General features: G+C 51.6%; 1 protein-coding gene across 1 annotated transcript in view; it reads right to left on the minus strand.

Annotated features, from left to right (window-relative positions):
* Window positions 1–3,054: 3,054 nt before the first annotated feature.
* The window catches only part of DRGX (dorsal root ganglia homeobox), a 33,999-nt gene continuing 23,076 nt past the window's right edge, over window positions 3,055–13,977 (minus strand). The window contains exon 6 of the mRNA XM_061405677.1: window positions 3,055–5,342. Within this exon, the coding sequence (XP_061261661.1) occupies window positions 5,077–5,342 (266 nt within the window). The 3' untranslated portion in view covers window positions 3,055–5,076. The remainder of the gene's footprint in view (window positions 5,343–13,977) is intronic.

Genomic DNA, 13,977 nt, shown 5'->3' on the forward strand with positions numbered 1-13,977 from the left:
ATCAGGAGGGGGTTCTAGACAAGGACAGGCAGTGAGGATGGCTCAAGGGGATGCCTAGCATGTCACAGCCCCAGGATCCATGACTTTCTTGGGCACAGGGCTGGGCACACCTCCATCTTTATGTTTGTACACAAGTTCACCACCTAGGTGTTTAGCCAAGTCCCAGAGAAAATTCATCAAATGTTGGACTCTCTGGAGTCTGGCTATGCCCAGGAGTGGAGCCCAGAAATGGAGCTATCTTTTTTTTTTAAGAGTATTATAAGTCCTTTATGGTGCCTGTCTCTAAAGAGCATAAATATCCTCCTTGAGTTTAAAGTGTCTAAATGAGTTGGTTTTTTCACATCTGAGCCCTGCTCTACTGCTGGTGTGCTCTCCAAGGAGGGGGCATATTTCCAGTGTCCACCCAGATGGCATGTCCCAGGGCAAGGCCAGGACCACGACAATTGATATCTGATAAGACCAGAGGTGGACACCCAAGCCATTCTCTTTTCCTGTCCCCTAAACAACCCACACCTGACTCAGCACCCCAGCTCTTACTCCAGGCTCCCATTCAAGCTCTGGGATCCCAAGACCCAGATGGCAAGATACCAGGCTCTCAGCCATGGATGTGAGTCTGCAGAGGAGTTGGGGTTTGCCACCCCCGCTTCCTAGGAAAATCACGTGAGCTGTGGGAGAGTATGACCTCTAGGAGAAGGCACATCCTCAGGCTCTGAGAGCCAACCAACCCTGTTTCCTTCTTGAGAATATGAGGTTTTTACCCCCAAAAGGTCTTCCAACCCTTGATATGCGTGGGGCTCGGTCGAAGAAGAACTAGTGTTTACATTGCACTTCCTCTGCGCCAGGCAGCACTTAGCAGTCGATTCATGTAAACTTCAAAGAACCCTGTGAAGCTGGTACCATAATTTTTCCCACTTTACAGAGAGAACCAAAGCACAGAGAGGCTAAGGGACTTGTTTAGAGTCACACGGTCAGTAAGAGCTGGGATTCTGAACAGGTAAAACAAGCTCTTAACCACTTCAGTCAGGTTCTGAACTCACCAGAGCTCCACTATTCCTGGTGAAGCCAGGAAACAAGAAGAGAGAGTGCGGCTCTGTGATGCGGAGTGGGGGGCCCCCTAGGTGCTCCTCTCCCAGTGGCTCCAGACACCATCAGCAGCCCCAATCCCTGCTGGGCGGGCCCTCTCCCAGTGGCTCCAGGCACCATCAGCGGCCCCAATCCCTGCTGGGCGGGCCCTCTCCCAGTGGCTCCAGGCACCATCAGCGGCCCCAATCCCTGCTGGGCGGGCCCTCTCCCAGTGGCTCCAGGCACCATCAGCGGCCCCAATCCCTGCTGGGCGGGCCCTCTCCCAGTGGCTCCAGGCACCATCAGCAGCCCAGTCCCTGCTGGGCGGGCGGGCCCTTGGAAAGGTAGACACGATGCAAGGGCCAAGTGTGCTAGCCAAGGGGCAGATAAAATGGGTTCAGGCTGACCTCTGCCCTGCGAGACTGGACCCAGGAGAGGGAGAAGCTGGGGTGGCATCTCCTCCCCTCCACAGGCCATCCCCACCTGGACACAGTCCATAGATGGTGAAAAACGCAAAGTAGTTACCCCAACTCTCCGCCTGTCACCTGCTTCCCTGATGGCTCAGAAGGTAAAGAATCCACCTGCAATGCAGGAGACGTGGGCTCAATCCCTGGCTTGGGAAGATCCCCTGGAGAAGAGAACAGCTACCCACTCTAGTATTCTGGCCTGGAGAATTCCATGAACTCTATAGTCCATGGGGTTGCAAAGAGTTGGACACAAATGAGCAACTTTCACTTCACTCACTCACTCCACCTGTCCAACTGGCCCTCATTACACCTCCATTGTCCTCTTGGGATCCAAAGACTGAACCCGGTTATTCTCATGAACCCATGTATTCAGCCCTCTCTGGGTGACAGGCAATGAGGCCAAGCTCTCCCTCTTCCCACTGAAGGCTACCATCCATGCAGCTTTGGAGAAGTTGCCCAAACTTGCTCTGCCTCAGTTTCCCTATCTATGAAATGGAGTAGTAATGTTTACCTTGTGAGTTGTGAGATTAAATGAACTAACCTCTGTAACGTTCCCAGACAATGAAAGGGTGGCAGAGTCTTAATAAAGGGAATTATTTATTAAGGGAGATCCTTCTACCCAACTGAGAGACCAAACACTGGGTATTCCTAATCAAGCACTAAATCTGAGAGATGGAGAAGGGAGCCCTGAGTTCCATAGGAGCCAATGTCGTATGCCCAGGCCACCTACCTCCGATTCCTTGTCACCCTCACTGGTGCTCAGGTGCCCACAGGTCATCACCCCCAACAAGACTGGGCCACTGACCCCATCATGCCTCCAGATTCCTTTCCCATAACCCAGAGAGCATTGAGGAAAACGCTTCCGAAGGCTTCAACCAACAGAGGGATACTAATAATTAATCAGTCACTCAACCCCAGGGGCTGCACCTCCTTCCCAGCTTGAGCCCAGCTTCCTTTCTAGAGTGACATTATGAAACCCTGCAGATGGGACAGCCTACAGGGGTTCCAGTGTTCCTGGGTGGCTTAGCGGTGAAGAACCCATTTGCAGTGCAGACCCGCTCCAGCAGGGTGCTCTTGCCTGGAAAACTCCATGGACCGAGGAGTCTGGCGGCCACAGAACACGGGGTCGTAAGAGTCGAACACAGCTTGGTGACTAGACAGCAGCAGGGACTCCGTCAACGGCTGCCCTCACTGCTTCAGAGGGCAGTTCTCACCAGGGAGGGCCAGCGAGGGCGTCCAGTGAGGCCGTGTCCGTCCAACCACCCCTCCGTCTGTCCCAGGACACAAGAGCTGACTCCTACGTGCGCCAGAACCGGGGAGGTTCTGGCCTATACAGAGGCCTGTCTTGTCCCAGAATCTGCTAAAAGTTTCCAGAGCCGAGGCCTCTAAGCCCTCCCCTGGAAGCTCCGGAAGGACTCCATTTGCAAGCTGGCCCAAGTGGAGAAGCTCGCCTGCCCGGGCCTGCGGCCGGGGAGGCTAGGGGAAACAAAGAGAGAACCTGAGCTCTTTGTATCTTTCTTTTTAACTCTTCTAAATTTATTCAGGTATTTAAATAAACAGAAACTACAGCATGCAAGGTGATTTTCCCCTTTGTACAACAGAACTAAGTACTCCATATCTCTGCAGAGGCTTGCTGCTTTTTTTTTTCCCTTTCTTTCAGTAATATCAGGCAGACTTTTCGATGTTATCCAGTTTTGCACAGTCACTAGAGTGTCGCATCATGAATTATTAAATCAGTGCTTCGTGGTAATACATAATTTCTTATCAATTATTCATGCTAATGTGTGTGTAGTTTACTTAATTGTGTTATTGACGATCAAAAGTAATTTCCTGAAAGTCCTCAAGGACACAAAATTTAATCAGCGTAACTACTTTTCAGATGCGATGCTGTTAAGAATTCTTAATTTGCTCAACAGTTCACTTATTTATGTTGCTTTCTGGAGGAAATACGAGTTTAATCAAACAATTAGATTGAAGAGTTAGTGTACATAAGGGCTTGAGCTTACATCGTTCAACGGAACATTCGTAATTACAGAGAAACGGAAGCGACTTTGCCGCTTTTTGGCAAATCGTTTCATCTTTGTACTCAACAAGCAGAATACAGCAGGAAGGACTTGATTTTTTTTTTTTAAGGAGACAGTGTATTTTATCAAACGCTTTGTGGTAATCAGAGAACGAGGCACAATACATTAAGGGTGTTATTTGGGGGGCTTCTGGAAGGGAAGGTAAAAAGGGGGGCAGGGTGATCTGAAGCTAGAACCTTTGATTATAATAACCGAAAGGAAAACAATCATAAAAGCAATAACGGTTTGCATGGAAACACCATGAGCAAGCCATCAGAGACTGCAACCTTTCTGGGAACAGATATCCCTGCCAGGGAGCGACAGGACCCACGTATTGCACATTTCCCCTGTGATCTCTTCAAGTTCACTGTCCACACAAGAAAAAACAGACACGCCCAACCGAAATGGAAACTTCTAGGAGATCTGGCCCTTTGGAATTAATTCTCTGCACACCGAAAGGGAGCCCTCTTCCCCGTGCTCCACTTCTGCACATACGCCATTCTTGTTTCCTACTTCTTTTCCCTTCCATTTAAAAAAAAAAAAAAAAAGAAGAAACAGCTAGGGAGCCCCTTCCACGTGCCAGAGACCTGCAGACAGGAAGTTCATCCAGACGCGCACTTTTCAGAGGCATTCCCAGGGGTTCGTCCTCCTCTGAGGACTCAGTGTCTCCTGGACCAGAGCACTGCTTTCCAGATGGTCAGCGTCCCACCAACCTAGAGATCCAGTCCAGAGAGGCAGGGGCTGCAGGCGGGTGCTGCTGTTACGGGGCCCACACTTGCTCTGGGGCTTCAGCGTCAAGGTGGCAGCGCCAGTTCTTGGAGCTGACGGCCCGTGTGGTTGGCCAGCAGTGCCCAGTGGCAGAGCTACCACGTCCCCCTGGGGACAGGCTCTGTCCTGCTGGCACCTCCCTACTCCACAGCTTCTTACCTTCCAACCCAACCACGCCCACAGCCAGCATGGGAGAGAGGGCACTGCTGCTCGTCTTGCTGGAAGGGACAGAGCTGGCTGGGATCTCAGCAATTGCCTGGCTCTTAATGTCAGGCGGACAGTCCCATTTCATAACATAAGACTGAGCCCTGGGCATCTCTCAAAGATGACCCATGCCACAGTTCTCTGGGTTGATAAGACCTCCAAAGGCGGTCCAGGAGAGGGACAGGTAAGTGAAGGGTGAAAAACTCGCCTTCTCTCCAGACTTCTGGGCTGAGATGGAAATCCCAGGGGTCTCACCACAGAGCAGACTCTGGTGCCCATGAGTACCGTCGGGGCCTGACACCAGAGAAGCCAGGACAGAGCAGCCCCACTGGGGGGACTCCAGAGGCACTCTCCATTCACTGGGGGGGCTGTGGTGCTCGCTTCCTTTCCTGAGTCTGTGAGGAGGCCCAGGGCAGCAGGCTTCTTCCTCGCTCTTTGGAGAGTTTTCCGTGGGGGCCGAGGCTGGGAGAAGCAAGGGGGGAGGGCACGGCGGGCTTGGCCACTCGGGCCCCTCATACGCTCTTCTCGCGCTCACTCTGTTCCTTGCTGGGAGGGGTCTTGTCCTGGCTGCCGTCCGGGGGTGCCGGCTTGGCCACGGGGCTGGGGCTGCTGCTGGTGGACGGCAGGAGGTTGGCCGACTGCAGGACAGCCTCCGAGTGCTCACGAGCCTTCATGCGCAGGGCGGCCACGCTGGCCGTGCGGTTCGTCTGGCAGCCGTAGGTGGGGAGGAAGGAAAGTCCCATGGGGTCGGGGACACAGCACGAGCACAGGGGGCCCCCTGGAAGAAGGAAAAACAACAGGCTGCCATCACTGTCCACATTCCAGTCTCTCAGACTTAGGGTTGGGGTCAAGGGGTTGATTGATGCTGTTTATTTCCAAACACTTTAGGGAGAGCTGACAAGACCTCGGGATTGATAGGACAAAGGATTACTACCAGAGCATCAGGGAGAACCGACCAGCCTTGGTTCCCTTACCAACAGGTTGTGTGGCCTTAGACTAGTATCTTGACTTCTCTGAGCCTGGGCTTTTCCTTCTATGAAATGAAACGATCCCCACCTCACAGGATCATTATGAGGATCCAATGAAGTAATGCCACACGCTCCAAACTATGTGCCGAAGCATCCCCAAGGACTCACAAGGGCCCTGCAAGGATGTTTAAATTTTCAAGGGCAGGCGGAAGCCAGCCACATCTATCAGATGCCACGCCAGCTGCCACACGAGGCAGCCCACGGCTTCAGCAGGAGACCTCGCTGCACTCCTTTCAAGGATGTCATATTTCTGTGAAGCCAGATTTTGCAAACACCACACAAATAATCCACACGGAACAGAAAATGAGGAGCAATGCCATCCAATGTGATTCCAACTTTAGAGAAATCATGCAGAGCTCACTGATGTGCTTCCCATTAGAAAATAATGGTAGCTCTTTAAGAAGAAAAGAAAACTATTATTTTTCGTTCAATACATGTGTTATTTTCAAATGACTACTAAGCTTTTGGGACAGAAACACTTACTGAGTTGCTTGGACCTAACCATCTAATGAACAGAACTGCAGGTATTTTTTATAGCCCAAGAGAGACATGAAACATTAACCTGAGGTTCAAGGGACACTCAGGGCACCGTGAACTAAAGTTTGAGAAGTTCTGAAGGTCTTGGTTGGGAAAGGACTCAGTACAGGTTCAGTGTGTGGAAGGGGGCTTTGGAACAATGGTCTGTCTCCAAGGCTGCCGGCCAGCACTGCATGAAGCTCTCCGGGGCCAGGGCTGAGAGGAGACCTTTCCTTTCATGGGTCACCCTCGACTGTGCACTTAACCAGTGGCTGTCTCACGGGCGCCTGGCACTGTTCTGAGCCCTAATGACTGCTCAGCAGGAATAAGGCAGCAAGAGCACCGGATCATGGAGCACAGTTCCAGGGGAGAGGCACAGTGTAGTCCAGGCACGCTTCATGTGAAGGCAGACAGTGGCGAGCGCTATTTAAAAAGTGAATGGAGTGTGATGCTTGGTAGACAGCTGAGTGCAATGTCAAAGAAACAGGGACAGGAACACCCAGGAGAGAACATGACAGCTAGGGAGAAGACCAGAGCAGTGGCACTGAAGTGGGGACAGAAGTCACCTGCAGCAGGCATTCAGGTGACCAAAGCCAGGGCTGCAAGGGAGGACGACCGCCAAGGAGCCAAGGAGCCACCAGGACCAGGCAGGACGCAGGGAGAGGAAGCTTCAGCAGACTTGAGTCAAGTGTCTGGAGCGTAACTTCCTTGAGGAGAGGATGGGGAGGCTGCTGTGATGATGGGGTCCCAGCTGATGGCACTCTTAGCTCAAGGTGGCCAGAGGGGAGGTGGTGAGAGATGGCCAGATTCTGGATTTATGCTCAAGGTGAGCGCCTATACACATTGCTCACAGACTGTAGGTGGAGGGTGATGGAAAAGAGAATTCACAGATAACACCTGGGTTTGAATGAATGAACGGAGGTGCCATTTCCAAGATGGGGACCAACAGAGAGAAAGGGGTGTGTGTGTGTGTGTGTGTGTGGAGGAGGACATGGAGAGGCTAGCCATGGAATCCTGAGGTCCTAATGACCATCCAAGCTCTGCAAACAGAGCTGAACCATGCTGGCACCCCTACAAGGGCAGGCGTGGGGGCAGGAGACACACAGACCTGCCTCCAGACTGGGTGGGTGGACTCAGCTGCTGGCCTGACGTGATTTGAGAGATTTCCTGAGCCTGTGGACAGGTCAAATGGCGCCCCCCACCCACCACAGCCTCTGCCCCAGCCAGTCTGGGCCAGCTCCAGAGACTATCCCACCAGGGGAGCAGGAGATGGGAGTCAGTGCCTGTCCCTGAGGCCTGAGCCCAGGAGCAGGCAGCAAAGCCAGCCCTTCTAGGTTCCACCCACCCCTTGGCTCTTCTGAAAGTGCTCAGCAGCTTTGGAGGAAGCAGCATTGCAAACAGGGAGTAGTTTTGGACCAAAATCCACATCTGTTGAATGAATCGAAATTCCCCCTGTGGTCTTCAAGACCCTGAGTGCTGGGGCCCCCAGTGCCCTCTCCTCGTGCTTGTCATGCGCTACCCACGCTTCCTTTCGGATGTTCAAACCACCATCACACTGAAGCCCTGCACAGGAGCTGTGCTCACGGGAGCAGGCCCTGTACGTACCAGCACCGCAGCTCTCAGCACATTGTGACTTTGTGCACCTCGGCTTTGGAGCACTCCTAGGCAGTGGGCTCTATCCCCTTTTGCAGATGAGGAAACTGAGGTGGAATAACAAGCGGCAGAGCTGGACCTCACACTAAGTCGCTCAGTCGTGTCCGACCCTGTGCGACCCCGTAGACGGCAGCCCACCAGGCTCCCCCGTCCCTGGGATTCTCCAGGCAAGAGCACTGGAGTGGGTTGCCATTTCCTTCTCCAATGCATGAAAGTGAAAAGTGAAAGTGAAGTCACTCAGTCGTGTCCGACTCCCAGTGACCCCATGGACTACAGCCCACCAGGCTCCTCCGTCCCTGGGATTCTCCAGGCAAGAGCACTGGAGTGGGTTGCCAGTTCCTTCTCCAATGCATGAAAGTGAAAAGTGAAAGTGAAGTCACTCAGTCGTGCCCGACTCTTAGCGACCCCATGGACTGCAGCCCCCCAGGCTCCCCGTCCCTGGGGTTCTCCAGGCAAGAGCACTGGAGTGGGCGCCACTGCCTTCTCCACTAGGCAGAGGACTGGCGCCTTAACAACCATGTCCCTCTGTCTGGAGAGAGGACACACTCCTTCCCCTGTCTTGGACCCTTCATCGGGTTCTGCCTGGGAGTGAAGAGACCTTTCCTCTGACTCGGGGTTCTTGTCTCTTTTTAGGGCTCCATTTGACCGTCGTGGCCTCAGGGAGCCCCTCGGGACCTCCCGTCCAAAGCAGGTTCCTGGGTTATACTCTCCGTCAGAGCCTCGTGCTCTGTCTTCACGGCACCGGCCACAAACAGCAGGTGGGTCACTAATGGTTTGGGACTGGCTTGTGGTCTGTCTGCCCCATACACCCCCAAGGGGGCCTCAATCACTACTCTGTCCCCAGCCCTTAGCACAGCACCGGAACGGGCCAGGCCTTGAGAAATAGCTGTGGCAGGCAGAAGGGAGACAGGCAGGGCCACCAGGCCTGGCATCCGCTTGCGGGATCAGCCTTCAGGAGGCAGCCTCAGCAGCATCAACCATGCCCGCAGCTGGGGCATGCCCAACCTCCTTTCCCAGGGACAGGCTTCCCTGTACTGGAGTCAGGCTTCTTTCTCTCCCCAGAAGCACATTTGGGCATCTTTCTCTTCCTCTCCAAGCCCGCTCAGAAGGAAAAGGAAACTCACCCTTACAGCGCCCACTGTGGCCCCTTGTCATCATTCTGGCCGCCCTGAGCGGAGGGCATCATTCAGCCCCACGTTCCAAGTTAGGAAACAAGGAATTGCCCAGGTCCACACAGTTTATTACAGAAGGGGGCCTTCTCCTGCAGGTCGTCCCCTTCTCCTCGACTATGCTGCTGCTGCTGCTGCTGCTAAGTCGCTTCAGTCGTGTCCTGTGCGACCCCATAGACGCCAGCCCACTAGGCTCTGCCGTCCCTGGGATTCTCCAGGCAAGAACACTGGAGTGGGTGGCCATTTCCTTCTCGAGTGTGATAGGAGGTTAAAATGCAGCCGTCACTTCCTGCCTCAATTTTGATGGAGGGGCCGATGCGGCAGGCAGCAGATGGCGAGACGAGCGTGAGCGGATCACAAGCGCCCAGTTTACACACAGAACTCTGAGAGCCCATTCCACAACTGCACCTCCAGCTGGCTTTCGCCTGGTCGAATTTCCAGCGACAGCAGGAAGCAAACAAAAAGTTAAAGGGTTCAAATTCCACATCCTGCTGGTTCTGCTTCTCCCAGCGTGCTCACAGGCAGCCACGCACTGACAGCAGTCTTGGCCTCAGTGAGACCGGGGGTCGAGATCTTGGGCTGGAACAGTGCCTGTGCCCTGAGCCCAGGGGCCACACCAAAGGCCAGGACTCACCCAGCAGGGGAGGTCTTCCTCCCCTCCAAATCCCTCCAGGGGGGAGCCAAGCAGGAAGAGAACAGAAGACGAGCACAGTGAACCCTCTCAGCAGTGGAAATACTGATGATTTTCCTTTCTGTGCCTGCTTAGAACATTTCTCATTTTTCTACAATACCTGTGCATTTCTTTTAAACACATAAGTTTGATTTTAAATTAATGTTCAAAAGAAGGAAGACTGATACTAGACCCCCACCCTCAGCACATTTGGGGAGGGGCCACGAGGGGCTGGGGGTCTGAGGGCAGCTTGACTGGGGCTGTAGGCTGCGGGGGACCCTCAAGAGGCCACAGTCCCCAGAGCCAGGCCTGGGCAGCCAACCCCATGTCAGACAAGCCCCAGAGGGGCAGGCTCAGCATATGTGTCTCGGGCTGGTTCTCGTCCCCAGCAAGGCCTTACTCTGATATGACACCAGAGAGGGCGTTGATCAGGCTATGACTCGGTGAAGAGCTCATCACCTGCGAGATGAAGAAGTGCCACTTGGACAAGACACAGCCTCCTGGATCCGCAGCCTACGCCTGCTGGTTCACGCCTGCAACAGGCAAGTCCCCACGAAAGTCACTGATAACTACGTTCCTGGCCCACAAAACCCAGATTCAGAGGTGGAAGATACAAGTTAGTTCATGGAATGGAGGGAGGGACAGAGTCTACGCGGCTTGCCCCCTTCACCCCGACACTAGACATGGGGAAACTGAGGACCGGATGAACCCAACGACTCTGGGAGACTCTGCTTATAAACGCTAAGGGCTACGCGTACAGCCTTTTTTTAAAAAAAGGAAATTCCAACCTAGGCGACAACATGGATGAACCTCGAGGACATTATATTAAGGGAACTAGGACGGTCAGAAGAAACACAAATTCTGTTCGATTCCACTTGTATGAGGTACCCAGTAGAGTCACATTCGTAGAGACAGGAAGTAGAATGGTGGCTGCCAGAGGCTGAGGGGATGCGAGCGAGGGGTGGGGTGTAACTGGTGCACAGTCAATTTGGAAAGATGACAGGGTTCTGTAGATGGATGGTGACGATGGTTGTACAATAATAAGGACATATTTAACACTTCTGAACTACACACTTAGCCGTGGTTAAGACAGAAATTTTACCATATGTGTATTTCACCACAATTAAAAATAAGTTCTTCAAAACAAAACTGTAAGAGCCAAGGGAAAGTGAGGTCAAGGTCCTCGAGAGGATGAAGACCGCTCAAGACTGGGACTCCTTGATGATCCTCCAGTGGGTGAGGACCCCCAGTGCGTCTCAGGCCACCCACACACACATGTCCATGAGCAGCACCCTCAACCCACCCAACCCCCACACCTCTGGCCGAGGAAGCATCATGGTACGCACACCTCCCTCGAGTCCTTTCTCTGTCCCTTGACTGTACAGTACTGGTCAGGTGGGGACTCCCAAAGCAGGACATCAGACCCTGAGAGATGTGCCCAGGCCAACAAAAGTCTTTGGCATGACGCCATCACAGACGTCTCCCTCTTTCCTCATCAACACCCCAAGTCTGGAGAGCAGCTGACTGTCTATCAAAGGTGGGCGGGCGGGGGGCGGGCGCCGATGCTCTTTGTGAAGTGAAAATCACTCAGTCTTCTCTGACTCTTTGCGACCCAATGGACTATATAGTCCATGGGATTCTCCAGGCCAGAATACCAGAGTGGGTAGCCTTTCCCTTCTCCAGGGGATCTTCCCAACCCAGGGATCAAACCCAGGTCTCCCGCATTGCAGGCTGAGTCTTTACCAGCTGAGCCACAAGGGATGTTCTTTGGTGGAGACACAAATGTCTGAAAGCCACACGGAGGAGTGCTGAAAAAAATGAACCACTGCGACTCACCTCCTCTCTGCTCTGCCCTGCCCTCCCTGGACGAGAACACAGAAGGCATGCCGATACAGAAGGCAGACACAGAACACAGAAGGCATGCCGATACAGAAGGCAGACACAGACAAGACCAAGAGAGGCCATCTGAACCAACAGACGAGCTCAAAGGCAAACACTGAAATGAATCGAGTTCAATGATATTTATCCGGGAAATGGGTAAAGTCTACGATCTGTGCCCAAAGACCCAACTGTCCAGAGGGGGATGTATCTCAGCAGTAGCATGTGGTCAGTATGGCTTCCCAGTAAGTTCACTGTGACACCGTACGGTTGTGGGTTGCCTTAACAGAGGCAGAACCTGCAGAAAAAATGGACGGTAAAGTCACAGTCAGACCGTCAGGCCAGAGGGAGGAAGCTGTAGGGAGGAGTAAAAAGTGAAAGAACGGGGCCTTTTAGGCACAGTGGACATGAGGAAACTGCGTCTCCCTGGTTTAGGGCAGAGTAGAAGCAGCAGATGGAGGGAGAGAAGGAGGGGTTTCTTTTCTTTACCATCAGTGTGGATGGTGGTCTCTCTCTGAGGGTGATGGGTTTCTTCTGGTCATGGACACTGAAGCCCCCTTGACAGGATGTTGTAGAGAATCTTCATGCACACTATGGGCTAACAGACACATTTTAAATCCCCTTCAACAAAAAATGAGTGGTTTTAGAATGGGATGTGAATTATAAAGCTACGTCTTCCTTCCAACTTAAACGTGCTTGCAGAATTTCAACTGATTTCAATTGAACTTAAATTGTCCAAACACCAGCGTCTCCCTTAATTTCCATAACCATTTTTTAACATAGGGGAAAAAATGATTTCTACAAATAGGATCCTTTTAGACCTAACTCTTGATTTCTCCATGATTTCACAGAACCAACAGCAATGAGATTTCTCCAAGTGTTCTCCTGCCCGAACACCTTCATCAGCCTGGAGCACTGTGGACAACAGAAATAGCAAAGTATGAACGCACGCTTTGCAGTGCTCAAGGCAGCAGATGACCCCATGGCCACCAGGTGAAAACCCAGACTCCAAAACATGCATTTTGCCCTCAGAAAACAGGCTCAAGGCCCTCACCACATACGTGAAGACTTCCAAATGCACGGCTAACATCACTTTTCTGTCTTACAAGGCTGCCACAAGCTAGAAAGCAATGAGACTGTTAATAGCAGAAACATCGATGGACAGTACTGAGATAAAAGACAAAAAATCTATAAAACAGCCAAAACATTCAACATGCGTGGTAACCTGGAGCCATTTAGTACAAGGCAAGCAAAGTGTCAGGCTTCAGAATGGCCTGAAGCCGTCGGTCCCTGGCCACAGGAGCCACCGCAAGGGACGATGATCGAAAGGGCTCTGCAAACCACACCAAGCCTGTGTCTGCTAGTGATGGGGTGGCGTGGAGTCAGCCACGAAAGAGACTGTCCTCCTCTTGTAATGTCAGGGTGGTAGCAGATACTTTAGCAAATGTCTGTGCCAAAACCGAGTCAGAATTATCAACACGCTATCAGATGAGAACGGTGACAGGCCACCTGGGGTCTGACAGCCAGTGGCAGCCTGCAGACGAGGAGGAAATGGGCTCTGAAGTTTGACTCCTGGTTCCGCTGTTAACTGGCCATGGGACATCACACCTCTTTCCAAGCTCCAGCTTCCTCATTTATAAGAGGTAATATATCCACCTCTATAAAGCACCTAGTACTAAGTCCTCCAACAATTAGGATTTCCGTGACCACATGCAAAATCAAGGGCAAGAGTAAGTTACAGTGCACAGCTTGTTCTAGTTAGCAGTTCAGTTCAGTGACCAGCAAGGAACTAGACTTGCTGTGAGCATCCCCGGGAGGACACACAGATCCTCCTCGAGATGCGTGGCTGTGCTGCGAGCATCCTCCACCCTGCCTTACACACAATCCCGACACTGCTCTCACAGCTGGGGGCTTCCCTGATGAGCCCATTCCCATCAGAGCAAAAAGTAGAATAATTTATAGTGGGTTACCATTTCCTTCTCCAGGTAACAATAATTTATTAATAATAAATAATTAATAATAATAATAATTTATTAAGAACAATTTATTCTGCCAACAGAATCTTGAGGAGTGAGCCAACAAACTTTAAAAGTCTCATCTTTTAATGTCTGGATTTCCATACTTGGGGCTCTAGTTTTCTTTTGCTTTTTATCTGTCAAAAACCTAAAATCATGAGTGGTATAAAAATTAAATTAGTACAAACAAAGTCATTCCCATGTGGCAGATAGCAACAAAAAATTATGAAGAAACTAACCACCCAATTCTAGAGAATTGACTGAATAAGTTATAATCACCTTATTGAATGCACTAAAGCTATGACAAAATTATATTGTAAGAGGATATTTGGTGCAAAAATACAGTAATAGTAGAATATTAAATTTTAAAAAGTAGGTTAAAAAAACAGTAGGTCAAAATTATCCCATTTTGTGTGTGTGTGTATATATATACACACACATATCTGTATATACACACACATACATATATACATAGTACATATGT

Source organism: Bos javanicus, chromosome 28 (genome assembly GCF_032452875.1).
Source record: "Bos javanicus breed banteng chromosome 28, ARS-OSU_banteng_1.0, whole genome shotgun sequence".
Lineage (NCBI taxonomy): Eukaryota > Metazoa > Chordata > Mammalia > Artiodactyla > Bovidae > Bos > Bos javanicus.